This window comes from Natator depressus, chromosome 1, assembly GCF_965152275.1.
Source record: "Natator depressus isolate rNatDep1 chromosome 1, rNatDep2.hap1, whole genome shotgun sequence".
Classification (NCBI taxonomy): Eukaryota; Metazoa; Chordata; order Testudines; family Cheloniidae; genus Natator; species Natator depressus.
The window spans coordinates 216,762,210-216,789,975 of NC_134234.1; the positions used below are offsets into that span (position 1 = coordinate 216,762,210).

The following is a 27,766-nucleotide window of genomic DNA, read 5'->3' on the forward strand; positions in this document are numbered from 1 at the left end:
CAGAATCTTTAGCCAGGTTCTTTGAATATTAACTTGATCCTGAATAAGTAATGTACAATGCAGTAAGTTCATATTTTATTGTAACTTTGCCTTGATAAGGGTTTAAAAAAACAAACCTGTCATTTGGGAGATTTTGGGGTATCTATGTTTAACTAGGCTGCACTGAAACTATTAAATAATACCAGAAACACTTTTAAAATCAATCAGTCTTTAATGTACAAAAAATAAATAATCATGAAAAAGATTCAATACACTGATTTGGATTAGAAAGTGTTTTTTTTTTTAAAAAGAACCTTGTACTGTAATTAGTTAAAACTGGCACAAGATTGTGCAGTTAATTAGGACTACTGCATAAACTGGCACTTCTTTTCAGAATCATAAAGAACATGGATTAACATACAGTGTAAGTTTGTGCAAATCAACAGCTTAAAAATCAAGACCTTTAAAGTGTGCTTTATCTTGAGTCCCCTCCTGAAACTATGGCCTTTTGTCTCCCACCATCTAATGCTCAGTGCCCCAAAGCTGTTCAACACGCATTTACGCTTCTGGGTGCTCGAAAACACTGCTTGCTCCCACGTGAGTTTTTCAAAGCAAAATGACATTAACCATCTGATCTACTGTGGTTTATTTATTCCCCCTCTTAATGCTAAAAAAAGCCGAATGTTCCCTTTGTATGTCGCCTAGTTTGTTACTCATTTCTCTCATGCTGCTGTGATACCCATCTCTTCGGGCCCAATCAGAATCCCTCTGAAGTTAATGAAAAGACTCCCACTGGGAGCTGGAAAAGTTTATGTACATTTTCTTATTCACATCTCACCGTGCAACTATACCCCTTCAGAGTTTTCAAACTAAACTGGATTAGCATTTGGATAGAATGGATTCTAGGAAAACCTAGCTACAGGAGGCAGTATCAGTCATTCATGAAGTGGTGCTCTTCCCTCAAAGCGTATACTCAGGGCCGTCCTTACCCATATGCAAAGTATGCAGCTGTGTAGGGCACCAGATGCCCTGCGCAGCTGCGTGCTGCTCCAGCCCCTGCTCTTCCCTAGGGCCCGCGCCCCGTTCCTTCCCCACCTCTTCCCACCCCCCACTCCCCTGAGCTCTGCAGCAGGGCTGGACCTGCACTCATCGATGGCGGGAAGTGCTAGGCGGTGGTTCCCCCTGGTGAGTGCTGGGGGATGGTTCCCTCCTGCCCCCCAAGGAGGCCTGGGGCCTGCTCCCCCCGCAGAGACCTGCCCGGGCTGCGTAGGGCCCCGGAATTGCTAGGGATGGCCCTGCCTCTACTGAACCCCAACTTCATTTTAGCACACTATGTACTGCTGTCCTTTCGATAAGACATAAACCTGAGGTCTTGCCATATATTGTAATTAAGGATCTTGGAAAACTTTTTGTAAGAAAAAAGGTGTCTCGGACAAAATTCAATTCACGGAATTACATATCGCCTGTCTATATTCCCCCTGAAGTTTGTACTGAAAACAGTATTTTTGCCTACATCCAGTCAGTCTGCTGTAAAGTACTGCTATGCAGAGTTATGTAGGTGCTGTATTCTAGTCCAGAAACGGCAGCATTGCAGAGATAGTCAAAGGCTCTCTCTCTCTAGTACAAGGGTCCTCAAACTGGGGGTTGGGAGCCCTCAGGGGTCACGACGTTATTAGATAGGGGGGTCACGAGCTGTCAGCCTCCACCCCAAACCCTGCTTTGCCTCCAGCATTTATAATGATGTTAAATATGTAAAAAAGTGTTTTTAATTTATGGGGGGGGGGGTCGCACACAGAGGCTTGCTGTGTGAAAAGGGTCACCAGTACAATAGTTTGAGAACCACTGCTCCAGTACTTGCCTACCTCATAGGACCTTTAGTAAGGTTGTCAGGCAATGTTTGTAAAGTAGTTTGAGACCTTTATAATGAGAAGTACTATAAGGTATTTCAGGGAGATTTTCTCTACAATGCAGTGTATTTGTTAAAGGGCTTACAGGTCAGAGGGAAACAGACAATCTTACAAACTTGTTGGATAGAGACTTTTTCGAAACAGACTGAGGAAGTTCATTATAGTGGGGTCTGTTACTAACTATGTTTATTACATGAGTGCCTAAGGACCAATCTAGCCCATTGCACCCTACAACCACAGAAGCTAAATGTTTAAACTCCGAACAATATTTCCTCCAGTGTCATTCACAGGTAAGGAGAACTGGCCCATCTGAAAGCAGAAACATCTGGAACAATATCATCATGATTGCTCTGACTTCCTGAACATAAAGCAGAACTTTTCTCAGCAGTGTTGATTGGTCAATTATGACAAGGTGATAAAATGGGTATTGGAGTTTTGTCATAGGTATGTTGCCCAGCACAGAACTCACACCCTAGGGTGAGTGGGGATAAGATGGCGTTCAGACACTGTGTGTGCGCACACGCTAAGTTATGGCAGCCTAACCCTAGCTGCCCAGGGACACCAGTGCTGCCCAGAAGCTACACAACACACCTGCCCCCAACACACCTCTTACATTAGGGCTTACAAGGAGGTCTATCACTGTCTTCCTCAGTTCCTGCCCTGGGAGAAAACTCTCCTGATCAGATCAAAGGCTTTTAGAGTCTCTTTACACTACTCTGAGCCCTTTACGTGACACAAAGTGGTCACATCAGGCTTCCTGGCTCTCAGTGCAGTGCTCCATCTTCAGCAGAGCTTACGGGGTAGGAGCTGAGCATTCAGGAAGCCTGCACAGAAGGTGGGTTTGGAGACACGTTTTTTCCCTTTACACGACCCACCACTATCTTTAGTTTACTTTCACATCCACCATTCAAAGCTTTGTTTCTTCAGTTTTTCTTCTCCACTGCGTCTTCCCCTCAGTCCTTTCCCCACATTTGTTGCTTTGGGTCACATTTCTTTCACTAAACTTTCTTCTATGTCAAAACTCAATCTGGAGCCACTACTTAAAGAAAAAAAAAGTAATTATGTTGACATGCAGACAGCACTTTAGATCTTCTAAGGGCTAAGTATTAATACAACACTGATAATTTTTGTTTTGCATTTATAAAAATGTAAGGTAGCCACATTACATGACGAAGCTTTTTAAAAATCACTCTTGCTGGTTAATAAGTATTGACCAAAGAGCTTATAAACTAACAGAAAAGAGACACAAAAGGTGGAGGGAAACAGACACAGAAGTGAAGTGATGTGTCCAAGGTTCCACATCACATCAGTGGCAGGTACTGGAACAAAGACCTGTCTCCCAGTTCAAATCCAGTTCTCTATACAGAGCCACACGTCATCCTCTATTTATTCTGGCTTGTTTGACTTGTTTAAAATCTAATCTTTTTAAAATGAAAAATTTAATACAAAATTAGTCGAAAAGAGTTGTTCATCTGCTGAGAGTATTGCTGATAGAGATACTAGGCGCTCCTCACCATCACCTCATGCATTTAAGACGTGTATTAGCCAGCAAGACCATCTGGCATTTTGAATCTCATTGTTCAACTAACATTTGCTGAACCATCTGACCACTGCAGCCTATACTTAAAAATGCAGGCCTTTTTACTTTGTCTTGTAGATGAAGAGTAGAAAAGTCCTATACATATCACGTGAAGTGAGTGGAATTTACTCTCTGCTGGAACCTAAGAAAACTCAGGATGCCAAGAACTTAATTCTTATTTTGCTGCTCAAAGAGCAGCCCTGGAATCCCTCCTTGACTTCCAGTGTGGTGCCTCTGGAAGGGATGAACAGATGTATCTTTACTATGTCCCAATGGAGAAGATGAAAAGGAATACACCTCCTGCAGGGGTGCAGCTACCCTTCTTGGTGTACGACAGCATTCCTGCACCCTTTCTACCTGTATAGGGGAAGTAGACGGCACAGATGTCTCAACAGCTGTACGCGGTACTGTGATTTCAGTGACTGAAGGCCTAGCTCGTACTACTGACATATGAGCTGGCCAGGGGACTCTGGTGCCAGGCTCACAGATAGGTCACTTGGTGTCAAATAGGGCAAAGCCACTGAAAGGGACAGTACCAAGGGGCTGGGTACCAAGGTGTTTGGTACAAAGATTGCTGCCAGAGGAAAGGGAGTGAGCAGATTTAACTGGTGCCACAGGCATTCTTTATAGATAGTATCAAGGTGCCACAGGGACCTATCTTAGCCCCACCAGCTGAAGAGCTTGAGATGAGTCTAATACGTTAACTTGCGTCTCTGTTCTGAGGCTCCTCAAAGAAGGAGACCTATGTCTCATCTGGTATCCTCCCTACCCCTTCCTGAAGAAGTACACCCCGGGGGTTTCAGCCATCTCAGCCCTGGAGCCTGGGGTGGAATCGCAGCTCACTGGGGCACGAACTGAGGAGGAGTGGCCAGAGGACTGAGTCTTATCCCCTTATCTGAGGAGGCTTTCATAGACAACTCCAGAAAAAAAAAAAAATCTCTTTAGGCAGGCATCCCTAGTCTTCCGAGTCCACTTAGAAAAAGAAGAGAAGATGGATCATTGGTCAGAGATATGTCTTTTGCCTAAACAGAAATGGCACTTTGAATGCACATCCTTGAGTGGCACAGACTTATCACAGGGGGAGCAGGTCTTAAATCCTGGACCTTTAGTGTTGCCAATAACAACTCAAGGCCCAGAGAACCAGCGGGAGGAGGGGAGGACACAAGGCTTAAAAAAGGCAAAAAAAACAAAACAATTTATAAGCCAGAGGGCAAACTAAGAGTTAACTACCTAACAACTGTATTAACTAATCACTAGCAACAGAGTCTCAGAGAAGCTGGTGGATACTGCAGGGTTCCCTCTCACTGCCATGGGTGGTAAAAAGGGACTGAGGGAGACTTGGGTTCGCTCCACCCTTTGTGCCCTTAAGTGGCATGACACGAGGCCATCTAGGATGCAGTTGCAGCCCCAATGGACACCACTCCCTAAAAGAATCCAATCTTGGCCACATGCATATTAAGAGAGGTATGCAGATGGCCAATTACATGAAGACCTCCATCAGGTACTGGCAACAATTTTATTCCTTGTGAATAAACTCCATTCATGGAGCCTGATTAAGACCACTTCAGCCCACCTCCTGGCATGTGGTTTACTGATACCTGTTAAAAAGGGACTGCAAGACAGCTTTCCCCAAAATGGAATCTGTCCTGGATTTAAAATATCTAGTTCCAATACGCACTCAGTAAATGACTCACCCAGACACATTCTGGAAAGCTGTAGAAGCTGCCACAGCACCTACAAAATGGGCTTTAAGGCTACTGTTTACCAGAATGCCTGCTTGCAAGCAACAAGTCTGAAAACAAAAGACAATTTGTACAGTCCACCTCTGGAATGAGATAGGTCCAAGGGAGGATTTTTCTCCCATACACAATATTGGTGCCTTTTAGAAGGACTGAGATCTATCTAGGTAATGGAGCACACAGCACTTTCCCGCAAAATGGCTGCTACAGGAGGGTCTGATGTCTGGAGAAGAAAGCCAGCAGCAAGATGGAATGGACCATGATAAAGTCAGATATTTGGGGCAAGAATATCCAAAAAGGCCATAAAATCTCTGGCTGAGTTCTTCAAACCATCACTTATAAGAGCTTCTCTGCCTTGCTCTGCAACTGAGATATTCAACAGCTTGTATGATCTCTCCTGATAAATCAAAAATTGAATATCTAGTTATAATACAAGATATTGGAAAGGCAAATGGTGGAGAATCATCAAATGGTGGTGTCCCCACTAGAGAGAGACTGAATACCGTCGTTTGTTTTTCTCTCTAGACCAACTGACACTGTAATCTCCTTTCTTTATCCATCTGGGTTCTATTACTGGTTCCTTTCTCCATAGTAGCTGAGTGCCTCCCAAGAATAAGAACAACCATGATCTTTCTCTCCCTTTAGTCCCCTTCTTTATTTTGCCAGAAAGGGGTAAGCTGAGTAGGTGTGGTTTTTTTTTTTAATGTCATTACTACTAAATTTGAAAGAGTGGGAGTATTGCCATGAGCAAGGTTGGTGTTTCGCAAAAGCTTGGGAAAAGAGGTGGTGGGTTTACATTATAGCTCTGAATGTTATGAGCAGAGTTGCCATTTTTATTTCATCTGGCAGCAAGCCCCACCATCCTCGATAGAGGTTAGATGCAAGGAGTTATCCATTGTCATTGATCTTTTCCTCACCTCTTATAAGTGAGGGGAAGAACCCAAGAGAGACAGAAGCTGAGAAGGAAGCCTGACAAATGGAAAGGGTGAATATTTTCCCAACAACAAACACCCACTCAGGCAGGCATGTGACAACCAGGAAAGGGGACATGCTGAACCAGTTGCCTCAATGCCATAGTGTTGGTTGTTAAGGAAAGAGTCTAGGTACAAGAGTGCCTTGCCAGAGGAGATAAAGTATAAATTTCTAGATGTCACCTCTGAACACTGATGGCTGGAACTGGACATGGTAAGTCTGGATCTGAAGGACACTATGAAAAACCACAAGATTGAAATAACTATAGCCACTGAGAAATTCTATCAAATGACAAATACACTGACTTCCTTATTGTAATTTATCTGATTTAGAACTAAGAACTACCATTCAACTTTTCTAAAGCTTGAGATGTTGCACAGTAGCTGTCTACATGGTGTAAACAGCCTCAGTATCAAGATTTATCAATACAGATGAAGAAGATTGCACCAGGAAAGCTGATAGAGTGGGCACTGGATGAAAAGCTGAAACCACCTTCAATGGCACTCTGGGCTGGTGAGATTAAGGTTTTTCCACTCAATTCCCTTGAGTCTAAATAGAAAATAAGGCACAGAGTGGACAAGCTATACAGGCATAAGTACACACAAGCAGGGTAAACATAAATCATATTGATCTTCTGAAGATATTATATGCATGCCAAACACACACCTTTTAAAAACCAGATGTGTTGGTTACTTTTAGTCACAACAGTCTGGTAAGACTTGAGGAGAATAATGACTGGATTTTGGAAATTAGTGAGTGAACAAAAAAAAGGGTACAACTTTTTTTATTTTGACTTCTTATAATTTCATAATGTCCAAGTACATGTATTGTAGAGTATTTTATAAAAATAAAGAGGACTTAGGCTGCGGACACCCTACTGCATTTGCTAGTAAATCTCTGATGAGAAGTGGGGAGGGATTACTACAAGATAGGGGTGATCCCTTTGCTTGTGTACACACACTCACACTGGCAATGCTTAGCCATTCCTCCACTGCTGCCACCCATGCTACCACAGCTACACGGCTATTTATGCCAGCTCAAGTATGTGTACATAAGCAGGGGACACACACCCCTAGCTCATAGTGTAGATGTCGCCTTAATGCGTGTGCATGCACATGTGTATTCCAAGGCTTGTGGACTGGTGAAGGTTTACTGTTCTATAGCATCAGTCATTGGTTATTATTGCAACAACACCCAGAAATGCCACTCAGGAGGCCCATTGTACTAGGCACTGTACAAGCACAAAGGAAGACACAGTCCCTGCCCTGAACAGCTGAAGAAGATAAGTGGAGGAAAAGTTTCCAAGAAATTTCAAAGAACACAAATAACCAGCATATGGTGTGACTGCACGAGTCCATGAACAGACACAGATAAAGGACTTAGGGAGGAGGGGATGCATGTCTATTAGATGGGTCATAGTGCCAGGCTGTGCATATGCAGAAGTATGCTCCCTCCCCTGCCAGAAAGCTAACACAACTTTGAGTATATCTAAGGTCTGTGTGACAGGGCAAGAATCCAATAGCAGGGATCCAAAGAGGCAGTCTCATGAGGGAGGGCCAATGTGCTTTCACTCATTTAACACCTTAGTCCCCCTTCTTCAGGAGTTTTGGTCTCTCTGATCTTTCTTCTGGTCCCTCTTCTCCTCCCCAGTGAGATTCTACCTGGCAAAAACAGTCCATACTCTGCATCTACGCAAATGGAAAGAAAACTTGGTTTACATAAAATCAGCACATACCAATATTACTAAAACCATCCATGAAACATAGGGAAAAATTAAGGGATGGAATTTTTAGAGGCCCTCCATTTTGGTTTAATTCTTGTTTCCATTGAATTCAATAGAGTATTACCAGCAACTTCAATGGAAGTAGAGTCACGTCAACACTGAGTGCATCTTAAAATTCCAGACAAGCTAGAGATTACTACAAGATACGGGGAGGGGGAACAAAACACACCTTTTACTATTAAACAACAACTATATAGATCACATAAGAGATCCTAGCACAGGACTCTAGGGCTAAATACCTACCTAATTACTGACCACAACTGTTGTCAGGTATATTATTCTGTCACAACCAGACTTCAACTTATAGGCTGTGCAGCATTATTGCAAGGTTGCTTGAAGCAGTATGAGATACCTAGATTTAGTTCTAGCAGCTGGTTCAGCTTGATTCCAGACCTTTGCCTTCCCTAGACAGATTGTTCTGTAGATTTAAACTCCAATCTACAAGTAATACATACTGCAATATACCAATAACTATTAAGCCCCCTGCATTTTGTAAAATGATAAATAAAATCTTTATAAAAGATTATTCACCTGTACACATACTGTATCATATGCATAAATATATATTTTACACATGGATAAATACATATGTATTATTTTTTAAAATGTATAGCAGTAAGAATTCTTTGAAGACATTAAATGTCTAATTTAATTAAGGCTCAACTAAGCCATATTAAAACTGGTTATAAACCCTAAATGTGAAAAGCATCAACGTTTATTTACAGGACCAACAGATGGACAACCAACCTTAAGCCAAAAGGATTTTACAGATGTAAGCCAGATTTTCCTTCACATCTCCATCTGTGTTCACCACCACGTATTTAAAAAATTTGTAAGTTATATTTCCTTCGCAAAGACATACTGACCGTCCATCACAACCAACCTAATATTCCGTTTGGCTCCTTGCAAAACTTAGCAGAACTCTATTAAATATTCAGGGTAGATTTGGTTGGTATCAAAGACAACAAAGATCTTTGGATTCCAAGTACTATCCACGCAGCTGTCGAATAAGTTCACAAAGCTCCCATCTTTTGAAGGAGGCCTCATGTATTTGGAATCTCCAATGATATAGTCTCCAGTTAAAACACGAGCAAGAAACATAACTTTATATGTTCTGAACACATGATGTTGCAGATTGACACCATGGATTTGAAAAGTGTCTCCATGCTTCATATCGTCTTTGCAGAAACGACTGGAGTATGATGCATCTCTTGCAAAATAGGTCCCTTAAAAAACAAACAGCAAAAATTATAGCTGATGACAACAGTCTCATGATGAAATCTAGAGGGCCTGATTCTGATCCCTTCTTACATCAAAATGGTGTAAGATCTGAATCAGGCCCTATCTCTCAGTTTTATTCATAATCAATCCAACAAAATTTATAAGAATTATATAGTGCTGTGCTTTTCAAGCTTTTTCAGTGTGAACCACATTTTAGTAGGGATATTGCCCCACAAACCACTTACCCTTCTGCCACTGGACCATCATTTTCCCCCACCCCACTGCATAACATCCAACTATGGCAACTATAGGAATTGCTTACTTAATATATTTTAAGTGTCTTTTTATCACATTTAGCAGGAAGAAGAAAACCAGATTAAACAATTCTCCACAGACCACCAGTATGCATTTGTGGGACAAATAAATGTATGTTTAGAGAGTGAAAAGCAAACGAAGTGTATTACTCACAAATTACATGGAGTGGTATTAAAGAAGTCATTATTGCTTACCTTTTCCATACACTGCAGCATGCATACCATTTATTCTCCAGTCAAAGTTATGAATGCATATTGCTTCTACAAATTCATTGCTGGTACCATGAAATAACATGTGTTCATTAATGGTAGGGACACCTCTTCTCTTCTTTAGTTGAGCTTTTTTCCTACAAAAAAACCCATAGCATTACACAAGCTTCTGTAATCAAACTGGAATTGCACAGAAACAGAGGGGAAATGATACTGCAACAGCTGAATTTGAGAGAAATGACCAAATTTGATTCTGCTCCTTAAATACAGCTCAAAGTTCTACCATCTAAGGTGGCGTTAAAAGGAAGCAGTCAGCTTTTTTTTTAAAAAAAAAAAGCAAAAAAAAAAAACAAACTACCCCCACATAAAACACACTTCTTTCTAAAGTCTTGGACATATCATTCTTGTAAGGAAAGCCTAACATTTACTATAAATGAATAATTCAAGAAAAAAAAATCAATTGTTTCCACTTTGTTCATTTGAGAGTACTTTCAGCAGAATCAGTTTCCCTACTTGTCTTTCACACAGTAACAGGAAGGAAAAGCTTTAAAAAAAACCCAAAACATTAGGAAAATAAGGTTGTAAAACTACAAAAATTGCTAGTGTGACTCAAAGGAATACATAGCATCTAGAGCTGTCAATCACAGTTAATTCATGCAATTAATGCAAAACAAATTAGCTAGATTTAAAAAAAAGTCACGATTAATTGTAGTTTTAATCGCACTGTTAAACAATAGAATACTCATTTAAATTTATTATAAATATTTTTGATGTTTCTACATTTTCAAATATATTGATTTCAATTACAACAGAACACAAAGTGTGCAGTGCTCACTCTATTACTTTTTATTACAAATATTTGCACTGTAAAAAACAAACAAAAGAAACACTGTTTTTCAATTTACCTCATACAAGTCCACTCAGTCCTAGGTCTTGTTCAGCCACTCGCTAAGACAAACAAGTTTGTTTACATTTAAAGGTGACAATACTTGCTGCTTCTTATTTACAATGTCACTGAAAGTGAGAACATGCACTGTTGCAGCCGGCATACGTGTCAGATACGTAAACATACGTATGCCCCTTCATGCTTCGACTTGTAAGCTCTAAAGTTTTACATTGCTTTGTTTTTGAGTGAAGTTATGTAAAAATAAATAAATAAAATCTACATTTGTAAGTTGCACTTTCATGATAAAGAGATTGCCCTACAGAACTTGTATGAGGTGAATTGAAAAATACTGTTTCTTTGGGTTTATTTTTTTACAGTGTAAATATCTGTAATAAAAATAATAATATAAAGTGAGCAGTGTACACTTGGTATTCTCTGTTGTAACTGAAATCAATATATTTGATAATGTAGAAAAACATCCAAAAATATTTATAATAAATTTCAACTGGCATTCTATTATTGTTTAACAGTGCGATTTCAAACTGTGACTAATTGCAACTATTTCTTTCAATCGTTTGACAGCCCTAGTAGCACCCAAAACTTCTTTTGACCTTTTTTTAATTGGCTAGATTTCACATTGACAATGTCCCATTGAAAGAAAAAGGCAAAGATCAAGATTACTTGGATCAGTGTGTTGCTTTCTGAATGCTGAGCACTATATGTAGCCTATTTTTTTAAATTGCATTTTAATACTCAGTAACAAGCTACTTTACTTTAAAAATTAAACAGTTACACAGGTCTAGAGGCAAGTTACAATTTATGAAAGTTTACATTAAAACATTAAAATACTGTATCTAAAATACAATTTTGAAAACTATATTAAAATGTATACCTTGGATTTGACCATGTAAAAAGATGATTTTTCAAGTAATTTTTCATATACAATAAAAATGAATGAGAATGGAAGAGGGAGACTAATAGCACTTATTGTACTTAAACACCCAAACTAATTTAGGCCAATAATTCTAAACTATTAGATCACTCCATACAATAATTTGTTTCTTAGGCCTGATCTACACTACAGATGGAGCTTCCCAGAGCCTGAGATGAAATGTGAAACATACACCTTCTCTGTATATATATCTATATATCTTCTTATTATATGTTCCCTTCTATGCATCCGATGAAGTGGGCTGTAGCCCACGAAAGTTTATGCTCTAATAAATTTGTTAGTCTCTAAGGTGCCACAAGTACTCCTGTTTTTTTTAAGCAGCAGCAGTGAAACTGACAATATCAATTTCACTGCTGGTAGGCTCCCTTCTGTGAAACTGAGTGCTGCCCTGGGCTCACATGTCACTGTCAGCCCCAGGGCAGGGGGAAAGGGGAGAAGGGATTCCAGCTGTGAGCCCTGGGCAGCTGTCAGTGCCCCTCTTTAGTCAATGCAAACGCTCCTGCTGAGGATGTGCGCCGCCGGCAGAAGGAGGGTAGTGCGGACACCAAGAGCCAATTTAATTGCTGTAGGTCAATTAACTTAAGTCAACCTAATTTTGTAGTGTAGACAAGCCCTTAGACTGATTCTTCATGTCAAAAGGAGTTCTGTGCAGAACAACTAACGGCTAGATCCTTCATGGTATAGATCAGGCATTAAATGAGCAGAAAGAGGAAAAAGGTGGACAGCCATTACAAAAGCTTAGGGGAAGAAGAAACTACTATAGTGATGTGGTATTTAGCAGGAGAGTAGCTTAGCAATTAACTGAACTTCTTTTTGGGATTCAATGTATAGATGCAAAGCATTCAAGACCAAAATGCAGGTTGTCAGACGGGCTTTTAAAAATAAAGCACTTGTTGTTTCAAGTGCTTTGTATGGGAGTATTCAAACAATGCTTTTAAGAAGTTTGAGAGTCATTAATTCATAATAAGAATTACTGCCACTCAGACATACAAAACCCAAAGTAATTCACTTAGGTAGGAAGTTTTCAGTACATAGGATAGCTTCAAAAAAGGATTTTTGAGTTGTTTTTTTTAGCATGCAGGCTACAGGCCAAACCATGCCATCAGAGCCACAGTGCCTGTTTTAAAAATACGACTGACAAGTGGTCAAGCAAACACCCTCACTTAAGGGACAGATGTCCCCTCCACTAATTCTCCCAATCTATCTGCATTACCCACGGTCTTCTCTGGATTGAGTTTCAGCCTGCTTAACTTTCATTGAAGACCCACTCTCAGCTGGGCACTGGGAAAGCCAGTCAATCATACGACTTGGGTCTCATAAAACAGATACAGAATTGAGATTCATCAGCGTGTTGATGACACTACATCCCAACCCACTGTATCACCGCAATGGATTTATAAGTACATTTACCCGACGAATGACAGAACAGAACCTTGCAGCATATGACCTGAAAGACATATTTTATCAGTTTATTTCAAATTGCACAAAATTTTAAAATGATCAATCACTCTACCCACTCTCAGGAAAGGGCAGAATGGAGCTACTGCAATCTACACAGTAAATAATCTATGCTCTAAAAAGGTTTTGGATAGTAGTGCTCAACAAGTTTTTAATCAATAGTCTCCACAAATATAAAGTTAATAGCCAACAACAAAACAGGAGTTGTGATGAAGAGGGTAAGATTATGCAGGCCAAAATATATAACTACCCAATTATATCCTCTCAAGAACATGAGGTTCAGATTAAACTTATCTCCTCAGTGAAACAATATACCTTGAAAAATGAAAAAGAAAATAAGTGGTAATTCTTGTTCTCAAATGACACAGTATGTGCAGCAAGACCAGGGAGGTGGTGCCATCGAGTCCCACAGCCAGTTTTTCGGTTGAATTAACCCGTCCAAGACCATGTGCTTAGTGGGCTTCTAATGACTCAAAAGATACCCATGTCCTCAAGTCACATTTCCCACCAGCAATCACAAACTAATACATTTTTTAAAAATAGAAGTGCAGTCCGTACCCTTATATTTATAATAAGAGCAGGTTCTTATTGTAGAGCCAGTCCCCTTAGGTAGATAGGAGACCAGTCGTTTGCATTCCTATTAAAAAAGGAATATTTAAGAAGTGGCAGCAACCTTAATTCCACAACAATACCTTCTACTTGCTCAACCTCTATGGAATGTGAACCTTCATAACCCCAAACTCAAACACTGGAAAGAACATCACTCACTCATTCTCCAAGATAAATCTTCCCACACAAGATGGCCACTGCGCTTTGGGATGCCACAAGGAATTTGAAATGCCAGAGTTTCTTCTCTCTCCATTACAGACATCACTGGGTAATCGCAGTGATGAATAAGGCTAACATTATGTCACTGAGGTTGCGGAAGACACAGAATCCATGACTTCCAGTTAACGTCCATGACACTGGGGACCCTGCAGCAGGCCAGCCTCTGCAGGTGGTGGGGGACCCTCCTGCAGCTGTGGGATCCCTGCAATTGACTGGCTGCTGTCGCTGCCACTGGCTACCCCTGACTGGGGGCCCCCCCACAGCTGCTCAGCTGCCCTCACCCCATCCCCCACCCCCTGAGCAGCTCCCAGATGCAGCCATGGCAGCAGAGGACCCCAGAGCTGCTCAGCAGCTGCAGGGTTGCGCTCCCCCGCCCCCAGCTCCCCTGCCACTGCGGGCAGCGGAGAACCCCTCCCAGCCACTGGGCAATGGAATCCCTGCAGCTCCCAGCTGCTGCAGGGAGGTGGTGGGTAGCAGGGTGCTGGACCCTCCTCCCTCCCCATTTTGTCAGGGATGATTTTAGTAAAAGTCAGGGACAGGTCATGGTTTCCATGACCTTTTGTTTATTGCCCATGACTTTTACTAAAAATATCCATGACAAAATCATAGCCTTAGTGAGGAGGTTCGCCTGCTCCAAATGACTGGGTCAGACACACAGTATTTCACCCCAGAAAGCAGCTGAGCCTTTGAGACAAATCTTTAGGTTTTCCCCAAATGGAAAAATAAGGGCAAGCAGTTTCTGGACTGAGATGATTCCCCTCATGTCTTTCTACTCCACTGAACACAAAATTTTAATACTGTATATTACTTTGCAACTAACACATAATAATATTGCAATGCTGTAAAAATCATACTGCACGCAATAACAGATTCCCATTCCCGAGTTCATGTTTCCAAAAACAGGGTAGTGGGAACTCCATAGCTTTGGAGTTTTTAAAGCACACACTTTATTGTGCAGTGGTCCCTGCTGCCCATCAATTCCCCTTTTCAGCAAAAGGTAGAAAATCAAAGAGAAAACAAATCTGCATTGCGAACTCTGAAGTCAGTGGGGATCTAGTATCATTTCCTGATATTCTTATTCACAGAAGTATGCCTCAAATTGAAAAGCTTCAGGGATACCTCTATAGAAATCCACTTTAACGCAACACATTGTTACAACAGGGACACTTAGATACACAAGTTTCAAAGTAGCAAGATTGGTACAAAAGCACCAATCAAAGCAAATAAAATTTTTAATTGTATCTGTATTTATATACTTAAATACATTCCATACCAATACATTAAGAGAAGGCTAAAGTTGCAAAAATTAATCACTCAAAAGCCAGAAAATGAGAAAATTAAGACTCAATATGCAATCTTAAGACACCTCTCTCTGTAAATATTCACTAGAAGCGTGCAATTACATGATCACAAGGTATTTTTCAAATACAATATACCATACAATTTCATCTACAGCATAGCACCTTTTAAGCCCATGTAGCACCTTAATATTTTTTCATTGTTTACTTATTGATTTTATTGTCAAAATGGTCCAATATATCTTCATTTTGACTTTTTATAAGTTCCTTTTCTAGAAAAGTATATATTGACATTTCCAAGGGCAACCGTGTGATACATGATGTTTGTGAAGTGCAAATATTAAATTAAAGACTGATCAGAGAAGAGGTGGGAACAAAACTCAAGAACTCCTAACTCACCCTGCCCCATACAATATCTAGCGGGAAAGAAAGCAGGAACGTTCAAGCCAGCAATGGCTTCTGCAATACTGACAGACTAAACCTGGATTTGCTGCACTGAGCTGGATCCAACAGAGAGACTTCACCCTACACTAAAATTCATAAAGAGAAAATGGTAAGGTGAGAAACTTGACAAATCGGGAGTACTTGTTTTGAGTCACTAGACACGCAACGAATACAACCCTATGAAGGCTCATTTTTAGAGGAGTTTGTTGTGACACGTTCACTCCATCATAACAAAATCTTGGGGTCCACCACATATACTTTCTGAGAACAATGACTGTAGTCACCTCTACCAGCGAGCTCACATAGAGAGGATTAGAAGAGAACCTAATGTCATCCTTCATGACAAGGTAGCTGTGCTTGTGCTCTTCCTTTCCATATGTTGATGAGGGAGCTCGCGGATGTTGCCACACATTCTTTACCAGTTGGATGACTATTTACTGTTCAAAGATTTGATATATTAAAAATGATCATGAAACTGTGGTAAGGTTTGGTACCTTATTGTCCATGAAGAAAAATTATCTTTCTAGCAACATGGGCTAGGGACATTCAGCTATTCAACTCCTTTAATAACCAAAGAGGAATTCACATCAAACCATTCATACAACCATTCAAAATTAGAAACATTTTTCAATGTAAATTTCTCCAAGAGACTAACAACTGCAGATAAACTGTTTCCCTGTTTCAGACAAATTCAACTTTTGATAAAGCCTTTCAAAATCTTTTTCTTTTTTAAATAATTGAAAAGTCGCTGCAAAGTTAAATTCAGATTTGGACGTGAACTTCTTCAAAGTTCAAAGGCATTTGAACCCATCTTTAGAAAAACCAGATGTAGTCTTAACATTCCTAGAATATAACAGTAAATGGCATAGGCTGTGAATGCCAATCTACAATTTGTGCGGTTATGCTTTTCCCTCTACATCAAAGACAGTGTATTTTTCACAACTGTTAAATCAGGAAATTAACACACTGCTTAATCAATTTAAAGTGCAGTTCTAATTTGAAAAGGGATTTTGTAAAAATGGTACCTTCTTACCCCACAAATCTGCTCCATGTGCGTGTTGAGTCGTACCTGCTGACTTTAGTGACCAAAATAAAAATTAGATCTGAAACAGATTGCTTTGCATGCCTTTTTTAAAAAAAGATTTTTCTTTAGTTTAAAATTTGAACCTCAGAAATTGCATATCAAATGTCAGCCCAAATGAAAATTTTATTGCAACAGTGCTTTTCAATTTTCTCATTGCTTTTCAAGTTTTAAGCAGTTTGTGTTCTTTAACTTATGGTTGTTACAGAAGTATCATTAAATTCCAAATCCATAAAAATATCAGGATCTTTAATAGGAATGCTGATATATGACTATAAACACACGAGCAGGACCAATTACGAAAAAGGAAAAAGAGAGCAGATGAAGAAAGGGTGCAGACACAATAAGCATTCCAACAGTTTTATAATTAGATGCATTTTAACTATTTCTGCTGCATGACTTTAAAAGAGATTTATTCTATTAGCAGATCTAGTACAATGTTTGTTTTAGAAATAATCTCACCTGCAAAAAAACTCCCACAAGTCTAGATTTTGAATTCTCTGAATTCTTTTAATTCGGTTGCTATCCATTGTTTTCCCAAACAGACTAGAAACTTCATTATATTCATTTGTTTGTTTTTGCAAAGGAATAAGCTGGAAAAAGAGAGGTTAGTATAGTTTCACTGAAGTCCATTGTTCTTTCATCATATGTATGTTCCATGTCATAATAGCTCTTACCTGATACGGTTCCTCTGTATTTACATTCTCCCAGTGTGAAGGCATTGGGATAGCCTCATTTTCACAGATATAACTTCAAACACAAAAATACAAGTTAAAACAATCACACCCAAGAGTTGAAGCTTTTCTCTTTCCCCAATAGGATTCCTACGCTGTACAGAATTTTTTACTAATCTATAATTTGACACAGCGCTTGGGTCCTGAACGGGGATTCAAACTGTGGATAGTTATTTTTAATGGGCAAGGAGAGATTTCCTCCTCCTTCGCTTGCCCGCTCCAATCTGTGTCCCCAGATTTAATTTGAGGGGGGATAAAAAATAATGAAGAAATTTTAAAATGTTTCTAGTTCATCTTACTAGAGGAATGATGAATTAAACCAATGATGAATCACCTTTAGTTCTTACCTGAAAGCACTGATAGAAAAGGGAGCTCGCTTTATTGGACGCTGTTTTCCAGTAGTCAGATTGGTTTGTTTCATCACTGTATATAAAATGAAAATTAAGTGAGTACCAGAAACAGTCAATCTACAGAAATGTAAAGCGTTTGGATATAGCACATCACCCAGAAAATGATGTTTTTAGAGTTGCCGAATAGGAATTATTGTCTCAAGTGTTGAGAGACGCATTCCAAAATATTATTCTCCAACACTACTAATACTAGAATGCACAAAACATTAGCTCCCACATGCCATGGGAATTCGTACTAAATAAGTACTTAAGACAGACAGTGCATATTCACTAGTGATGAAATCCTCGCACATTTAAGCCAATGGCAAAACTCACATTGATTTTAATAAGGCCAGGATTACACTCTAGACTTCTGCATCTAAATGCTAATTTTAATGCAGTGCAGAAGCTAACATCTTTGTACCACATTTAAATATAAAAGTGATACTATATTAACGGTATGGTGAAAATTATGTTATGCTTAACAGCTGTCTTTAGCATTTTTAAGCAAAGATTCAAGATTTAAATATAGTTTACAAAATCTGTTTTTAAAAGTAAAACTAAAGAAGCTATTACAAGAAGTATTTAACAAAATACAAAATTCTGCATGAATGTACATGTTTTCATACAGTCCACCACTGTATTACCCTACAACTGTAGACTAAGATATACAAAGACTGCTATCCACAAAACAGAACACCCACATCACCTGAGCGTGACAGGTCTTTGGTCAGTTTAATATGAAAATACAGATGAAACTATACGTGCAATATTTGAAATATTCAGAATGAGAAGCTATTACATTGCAACTTTCTACATAAGTAAAATGTATTTAACTACACTGGAAACCATTAGTAACCTGTGATAAAGAGTCCAGACAATATGAATATACGAGATCTTTACATAAAGTCATTTTCTAGAAAATGATATCTGATGAACATATCAGAGTTGGCTTGTTGAAGTATCTGCCAGCTGAATTATATTGTCACTTTATCAACATTACTTATATAGTTTGTTTGAAGACAGAAAATCGTTTTCTGCAACACTTGCCGCTTGAATATTTAGAAGAAAACAAACTTTTATTGTTTCCATTTCTCCGAGTTTACGGTACAGCACGACTTATATTTCAAGTGAGAGGAGACAGGGCAAACACCAGCGTTACTGAATAGGGTATGCTCCTTAGAGTAACAAAGCTAGAAGCCTGAACCACATGACTGTCTCCATAAAATGTCAAATGTACGTTCATATAAAGAAGGCCTTCCCAACTGTGCTTTTTTGCACTACAATACAAGAGCTAGTTAAGGCCAAGAGCATGTAAAAAGTACTGGTCAACTCTTGTCATGAGAAACCTACAAATATATAAATACCTTATTGTTAGAGAAAGACATACCTGAAAAGTCTAACTTGTAGTTAAATTTTGCAGTAGTAAAAGAAACAGAGCCTTCTGGATTCATTTTGAAGCTCCTTTCAATGTCTTCACTGCTAACTGAACACTGAGTGTTTGAATCAGTCTTCAAAACAAACCAGAAAGGACATTTTAAAAGTTTAAATACAGTACATTTGACAGTGTGGAAGTTATCATAGATAATATAATCCCACGTTTAGATACCTGAAACATATGCCATTTGCCACATTCAGCCAAGTAAAACCAGCCCCATTGGGTATCAGTTGTATCCATCTCCTCCTCAGGAATCTCCATCTTTGGAGAAAATTCTTCTGATGCTCTTTGAAGCATTTCCTGAAATAATCACAAAAAATATCTTCGTGAAAATCCATTATTTATAAAAATCTGTTATTTCAGAAACACTAGTTTGTCTTGATTTTTTAAAAATTAATATACAACTCTTATTTGGAAAAAAAGCTACTATATGGGGCAAGAAAGGCAGGTACAACACCCTGGAGATCAGGCTCCCTTAGACACTTCCTCACTCTTCCATCGGTCTAGTTTAATAAATAGTACCCCATAAACTGGCTTAAACCCTTCCCATTCAGGCCTTTCTCAAATGCCTGAAAAAGACATACAGGCCTTCAGAAAGCCCTCAAGGTCAACAGACTCAGGCTGTGTCCAACCAAGGAGAGAGACTGAGTGATTTCCGGAGTTGAAGGCCCTACCAGCAACCCCATTCCAATTATACCTGGGTATTGCTAGCTCAAGCACCTCCACAGATCTCACCTGCTATACTACCAGACAAGGAGAGGGAAAGTTTCTTCAGAAATTAGGAACCAAATCATTTAGAGCCTTTTGATTAAAACCAAACTCTTAAATTTCACTGGGTAACAGACAGAATCCAATTCAAACCATACAGCACAGGTGTAATATATTCCCTTTAAGAAACACTGCTGAAGAAGCAACTGGATGAATAAATACCCAGGATTAAAAATAAATACATAAATAAAATCTCATTTTAAGACTTAAATCTATATTTTGATTTAAGTGAAACACAGATTTTTTTAAAAAAATAAACCTATTTAAATCTGCAAGTATGACAACCTATGTTAAGGCATAAAGTTTAAACTTACTAAAATCTACTATAATAATTTAAATTAAATTAAATATATTAAGTAATACATTAGCTGCCAAGTTTCAAAGAATGTCATACTATTGAACTAGCAGAACTCACTGGCTAAGCACCTGGAACCAGCGTTTGTTGAAATGCTAAATCAGCTTTTAACAGCAGTAGCCTCCTCCGCAGGTACAGAGAAAATATTTTCTTACTTTCAGTTTATTCAACTAATTCAGTTCAATGACTAGTTCATTCACAGTTAAAGAGCCAATGGTAGTTGACAAATTAGGAAAGCTTTGCTCTTTTCTCCCACTTTGTGAATAAAAGTTAAGTGTGAGAGGATGAGATCTACTACTTATAAAACCCTAAAGGACATGGTGACCAGAAACAACCAATTCACCAACTACAGATAATACTGCCTTTGTTTAGTTTTAGATGCAAAACATGCTTTGATAAAACTTTTTTTTCCCTATCTATATAGCACATTAAGGTAGTTTTATTTAACTCATAAATAATTTTAAAGTGCTGTTTTTTGAGCATTTTGACTCAATTTCCATTCAAATAGAGCTTGACGCAAATTAAAAGTAAATTAACTAGTAAATAAGAAATGTATCATTCACCATTTTCTAACATAATATAAATATAAAAATTAATCTGAATAAATGTAAATTAAGCTATATAACTTGCTTAAGTAAATGTGTATAGATACAGTGTATCCTTCTAGTTAGCAAAAAACAGTACCACATTTAGTGTAAAGGCTGTATCTAGTGGCAGTAGTTACCAACCAATGCAAATCAACCTTTCTTCGGGAAAACAACTAAAAAGTATAAATACAAATCAAGATTAAAATTGATTATTTAAATCAAGGTTTCCGTCTTGCTGATTTAAATCAATCCACACCACCAAGCAAGGTGAAGATTTTGAATAGTCTCCAAAATTTAGTCCCACCAAGAGGCTGGTTAAAGTAATCTAATCTTGAGGCACAGATAGCAGCAGCAGAGTCCAGAGAAAAGGTCACAACCTTCTAGCCAAGCACACAGAAAGAAGTACTGCTTCTGGTCACTGCTGCTACTTGGGCACCGAAAAGCATATGGGGTTCTATCAATGCTCTCAGACTGTGAATACATTATGACAAACAGTGAACACATTCCCACTTGAGGGACATGTAATCATCTGATTATTGTTCCAGCTGTTTTTATCAGCATTTCCTTGGTCTTGTCTGAAGCTAAGGTTGAATTCCAGCTTTCATTTTAACAACCTCTTTCAGTTGAACCTTATCAGTTAAACTATTTTTAAAAATATATATGGGGGGGGACCTGAAGGAGGGAGGATGAAGCAAACACAACACAAGCTATTTTTTTTTTATTAATTGGGGGGAGGGGGAGAAAGAGGATTAAGGAAGGAGGAAGGGGAGAATAGAACACATTTTCTCCATACAGATCAATCAGAAATGTTGTGCTTCGATAACTCTAAAATGGATGAGGCTAGACATGTCGAATTTGGACTGGTTTCTACCACAGATGTCATTAGATAAGTTGAAAGAAAACTAATTCAGTACTCTTGAATTTAGGTATATTTACAGTTAGCATTTTTGTACATATTTGAACTTTTCTGTTATATTTGTAAACCCATTCGGAAGACACCTTAGTCAGTTAGATATGCCAGTAAAATTTGTAAGTTTCCAAACAACAGTACTTACAACATCTGTTAGGGAATCTGGGGACAAGAACATACAGACCTAATTTCTTTCACTGCAACAGAATCTGCGCTTTATCTCCACTATAACAGAAGTGTCATTCTAATCATTAAATGTAGTTACAGAGAGATGTCAGTAAGAGACTTTTAAAAGTGTTGATAGCAGAAAAAAAGAACAAACAGTCACAGGAATTGACAACTTAATTTGATGATGTAGAATAAGATTGAAAGAATCTGTTTTACCATTAATCCAAACATTGTACTCAAGCACCAACCACTGGCAGAGCATTCATCCTACTTTGCAGAAATCATTGACGAGAGGACTTGCGAAGGCTGAAAATCTGGAACTGAACCATACAACATTAACTGTCACACCCTCCCCTAATAGAATCCTTCACACACAATGACATGCTTGGAAGCCCTTACAAACATTTAACCCACTGCATGCAAACATAATATATACCCCTCCTTGGCTTGCGAAAGCAAGTGAAAAGTAACTGTAAAATGTATAAATAATAAATGCATCCTTCAGAGAAGAGAATATGCCATCCTCCTGAAAAATGCAATAGCCCATCTATCGTTTGAAAAGTACATACTCAATTCAGAGGATATTCCCAACCTCCTGTTTCTGTGCAAAAATATTTAAATACTAGTGACAACCGAACTCCAAAATCACATGACCATGGTTAAGATCGTGGATGCCTCACAATCAACTCTAAGGTCACAGCACAGAGATAAAATCCTTAGTGGTGGTTTAAAAAACCCCAAACTTTTGCATTGCAATGGATGAAGGCTACAACTCAAAGACTCCACAGCTTTCAACACAGTTGACCATAAAGTGCTCCTAACCCTTGTATATACCCTGAAGTAGGCAGCAATAGTTCCAACCTCTCCTTGAGGACCCTCACTTAGAGAACCCTTTGATGAATCCACTTTTCCCCCTCTCCTCTTCAATATATACGTGAAGCCTCTGGACAGGTGGATGGACATGGGTTCAGCTACAAACAGTACACCAATGAACTCCAGTTGTGTATCTCATTTTCTAAGATATAACCAGGATGTCACAATGCTTGCAAGATGAAGTATAGCCTACTTAGATTAAATCAGAGCAAAATCAAGAAATACTGGTTGAAAGGGAAATATCCTGAGGAACTCGCTATCATCCAGTTTCACAGAGTAAGTCTACATTACAATATAAGCTTGTGCTTGAGCCTGGGCTCAAGGCTAACCCCCCCCCCCCACGTCTACACTATAATTGTGTTAACCCAGGGCTCAGACCCATGGTCCCAGGACCCTGCAGGGCTGGAGGGTTCAACCTCAAATCAAAGCAGGACCCAGGGTACAAGTTTGAATCAAGCTGGGAGCCAGGGTCTAAGACCTACTGCTTTGCAGTATAGATGCAGCCCTGCTTGACTCAGGTCCCGGGAGTCATCCGAAAGTATTCCACTATTCCATGGGACAACTTCCTTCGTCCTCTCTATCCCAACAATCTCCAATCCACTCTATTGAAAATGAAAGCCACACCCGCATTTCAAACTGCGGCAGTTCAGGTCAGCGTTAATCCATTCTGTACTGATCACTGATCTGCAAGCACACTATCAGAGAGCCTCCTTAGTTTACAATAGAGAGTGAACTGATCAAGCCTTTTGCAAAGCGAGCTGCTTCCTGGTAATATACAGGGCAGGCAGTAATGTATTCCTACAGTGCACCTCAGTCCTACGGCTAGAGTAGCCACATTTCAGTTGTGTGGCACTAGGGATTGTGGGATATGGTTACTTTGACTCAGGTCTGTGCACTGCAGTGTGGATGCCAGAGCACCTAGGTTCTAACATGGGTCAGAAAATTCTTAACCTAGGGTTAAATTACAATGTAGACACTCAAGCCTAGGGTTCCCTAACACAGGTAAGATGACTCGAGTCCCACTAATCCTGGGTTTACATTGCAATGTAGACATATCCACAGATGGCATCTCCACAGCCCCCTCATTTGTCAACATGTTATGAAGTCTCAGGGTCCTGTAGGATTCATCACGGATGCTAAATCATCAAGTAACATTGGTGGTAAAGGCAAGTCTTCTCTTTCAGTTCGCTCCTTAGTCCCTGATAAAGATTTGGTCACAATGATAGGTATTTGTTACTTACAGTCTGCATTACTGTAATCCACTTTATTTGGGAGCTAACATGAAAAGAATGCCTTCCCCAAGTTCTTTACAATGTACCTGCCCACCTCCTCACTGGGATGGACAACCGTACGTACATCACCACTGTCCTCCCAGCACATTTCCAGTGTCAGTTCAAGGCCTTGACACTGATCTTAAAGGCCATTAGTGGACTAGGAACCAGCTACAATTGTGATCACATCGCCATCCATGCCCCACCAAGACAGCTGCACGCCTCTGGGACAATGCAGCTCACAAGATGAATTGCAGAAATATAGCACTCATCTGAGAGTCACAGAAAGAGCTCCAAGAGGAATTCAGACTAACCGAGCTTAACCACCTAGATCTGCCTCTTTGCGAAAGCTTTCCTTCCAAAATCAGTTACATTACCAAATCAATAGTCCAGCTGTTGTCTCCGGTCATCATGGGATAGGGACTGTCTTTTGTTCTTTGTTTGCATGGCACCAAGCACAATGGGGTCCATGTCTGGGGCTCCTGGCAGCTATCGCAATACAAATAGATAATAATAACAACAGCAACACTGACCTTTCCTTAGGGAATGGGTTACATGGGAAGGATCCTTTTTTGAAGGAAGAATGAGAGAGCGTAGTATGAGGGAGGGTTTCTCAAAAGATCTATAAAAGCAATTTTGAATTGAGGTGGGTTTTTTTGGTCAGTGCACTGGGGATGCATAAGGCATGTGAGCTAAAGTGAGAAGATATTAAAAAAAACCCTAGGAAAAGACTCAAAAAATAAATAAATAAAACAAGCAAAAGACTCAAAAACTAACAGGAAAAAAATGTTTAAGTACACCAGAAGCAGGAAGTCTGCCAAACAATCGGGGGACACTGGAAGAAAGAGATGCTAATGGGGCACTCAAGGATAAAGCCATCACGGAGACACAATGAATTCTTTGTATTGGTCGTCACTGCAGAGGATGTGAAGGAGATTCCCACACCTGAGCCATTCTTTTTGGGTAACAAATCCAAGGAACTGTCCCAGAATGAGGTGTCAATAGGGGAAGTTTTGGAGCAAATAAATTAAACAATAAGAAGTCACCAGGACTAGATGGTATTCACCTAAGAGTTCTGAAGGACCTCAAATATGAAATAGCAGGACTGTGGTATGCAATCTATCACTGACATCAGCTTCTGTACCAGATGACTGGAGAATAGCTATGTGACACCAATTTTTAAAAAGGCTCCAGAGGCGATCCTGGAAATTACAGGCTGGTAAGCCTGACTTCAGTACCGGGCAAACTGGTTGAAACTATAGCAAAGAACAAAATGATCAGACATACAGATGAACGCAATTTGTTACAGAAGAGTCAACACGGCTTTTGTAAAGAGAAATCATGCCTCGCCAATCTAATTAGAATTCTTTAAGGGGTGATTCAGTGGATATAGCGTACTTGGACTTTTAGAAAGCCTTTGACAAACTCCCTCACCAAAGGCTCTTCAGCAAGCAGTCATGGGATAAGAGGGAAGGTCCTCTCAAGGATCAGTAACTGGTTAAAAGACAGGAAACAAAGGGTAGGAATTAATGGTCAGTTTTCAGAATGGAGAGGGGTAAATAGTGGCATCCTCTGGGGACATGTAGTGGGACCAGCGCTGTTTAACATATTCATAATTGATCTGGGAAAGGGGGTAAACAGTGAGGTGGCAAAATTTGCAGATGATACTAAGTTACTCAGGCTAGTTAAGTCCAAAGCAGACTTCAAAGAGTTACAAAGGGATCTTACAAAACTGGGTGACTGGGCAAAAATAGTATGGCTGATTAAATTCAATGTTGATAAATGCAAAATAATGGACATTGGAAAATATAATCCCAACCATACATACAACATGATGTGATCTAAATTAGCTATTACCACTCAAGAAAGAGATCTTGGAGTCACTGTGGATAGTTATCCAAAAATATCCTCTCAATTCCTAGCAGCGGTCAAAAAAGCGAACAGAATATTGGGAATCATTAGGAAAGGGATAGATAACACAGGAAATATCATAATGCCACTATATAACTCCATGGTATGTCCACACCTTGACTACTGCCTGCAGTTTTTGTCACCCCATCTCAACAAAGCTATATTAGAATTGGAAAAGGTACAGGGAAGGTATGGAACATCTTCCATGCGTGGCGAGATTAAGAAGACTGGGACTGTTCAGTTTGAACTAAGGGCGGATATGATACATCTATAAAATCATGAGTGGTGTGGAGAAAGTAAATAAGGAAGCGTTATTTACTCTTCACAGAACACAAGAACCAGGGGTCGCCCAACGAAATTAACAGACTGCAGATTTAAAACAAAGGAAAGGAAGTATTTCTTCACGCAAGGCACAACCTGTGGAACTCATTGTCAGGGGATGCTGTGAAGGCCAAATACATAACAAGGTTCAGAAAAGACCAGGGAGGGGAGGACAAGGGATGGATCACGCCACAATTGCCCTGCGATACACCGGGCACTGGCCACTGCTGGAAGGCAGGACGCTGGACGAGACGGACCCCTGGGCTGACCCACTACGGCCCCTCTCATGTCCCCCCTTGCAGCTCCCCCGGCTTGCTGGGAGCGTCACTTCCTGCCCGTGGCTGGCCCGGCAGCGCTGACTTGGGGGGGGCGGGGGGGGGTATAAATCCTGCATAAATTAGAACCCCTCCCCCTCAGGCGGAAAACCAGACACCTCCCCCCTCCCCCACAAACAGCCCCCGCCCCGCGGCCAGACGCGGGGCGGCCACGCTCCGGCCGCAGCGCGGGGCGGAAGCCGAAGCGGTTCAGGGGCCGGGGCGTTTCTCGGCGGGGGGCGGCTGCTGCCGCTGGGCCGGGAACCGGCTCCGGAGGAGGCGGCGGGCCGGGCGGGGGGGGCTCTATACGAAGCGGGGGGAGGGGCGGGCGGGAAGCGTCGCACTCACCGCATCGGCCGCCCCCCACATGCTGCCGGCCTCGGGCCGGGGCCGGGCCCCGCGCTGCCCGACGTCACTGCCCCAAGCTGGGCGCGTCCTTCCGCAAACGTCAACAGCAGCGGGGGCGGGGCTACAGCCACAGATGATAGGGAAGGGAGAGGGGCGGGGTCACAGTAGGGAGGGGCGGGGTCATATGCAAATCAGAGCGGGGTGGGCGGGGCTTTGTGGGAAAGGCCCCCCCTCCCCCCCACCTGCCTACCAAAGAACCTGACTGACCCCTGCGCTGCTCCCCCATCCCGCTCACCCAGGGGAACGTTGCCCCCGCCCCACGACCCCCCCATCCCGCTCACCCAGGGGCACGTTGCCCATGTCCCCCCCATCCTGCTCACCCAGGGGCCCGTCACCCATGACCCCCCCGATCCCTCTCACCAAGGGGCCCGTTGCCCCCGCCCCTTGATCCCCTCATCTCTCTCACCAAGGGGCCCATCACCCCCGCCTCATAACCCCTCCATCCCGCTCACCCAGGGGCATGTTGCCCCCGCCCCACGACCCCCCCCATCCCGCTCACCCAGGGGCACATTGCCCACGTCCCCCCCATCCTGCTAATCCAGGGGCCCGTCGCCCACGACCCCCCCCGATCCCTCTCACCGAGGGGCCCGTTGCCCCCGCCCCTTGATCCCCTCATCCCTCTCACCTAGGGGCTCATCGCCCCCGCCCCATTACCCCCATCCCTCTCA

General features: G+C 40.9%; 1 protein-coding gene across 7 annotated transcripts; it reads right to left on the minus strand.

The window, feature by feature from the left end:
- Positions 1-216: 216 nt before the first annotated feature.
- On the minus strand, positions 217-27,146 carry PARP11 (poly(ADP-ribose) polymerase family member 11). Of its 7 annotated transcripts, XR_012635898.1 has the most exons (10): positions 27,039-27,146; positions 22,217-22,320; positions 19,384-19,512; positions 19,165-19,285; positions 17,733-17,808; positions 17,329-17,401; positions 17,114-17,244; positions 9,690-9,841; positions 8,707-9,185; positions 6,411-7,864 (listed from the first exon to the last, which is right to left on the minus strand). XR_012635898.1 is itself a non-coding variant. In XM_074935658.1 (9 exons), the coding sequence occupies exons 1-8, from the start codon at positions 27,057-27,059 to the stop codon at positions 8,872-8,874; spliced, it is 1,017 nt and encodes a 338-aa protein (XP_074791759.1). In that variant the 5' UTR covers positions 27,060-27,140; the 3' UTR covers positions 217-2,925; positions 8,843-8,871. The 7 variants fall into 7 exon arrangements, 2 of the variants coding, with proteins under 2 accessions (XP_074791759.1, XP_074791752.1); XR_012635896.1 differs by lacking the exons at positions 6,411-7,864; positions 22,217-22,320 and adding an exon at positions 217-2,925 and having other exon boundaries at positions 27,039-27,140; XM_074935658.1 differs by lacking the exons at positions 6,411-7,864; positions 22,217-22,320 and adding an exon at positions 217-2,925 and having other exon boundaries at positions 8,843-9,185; positions 27,039-27,140.
- Between the last annotated feature and the right edge of the window lie 620 nt (positions 27,147-27,766).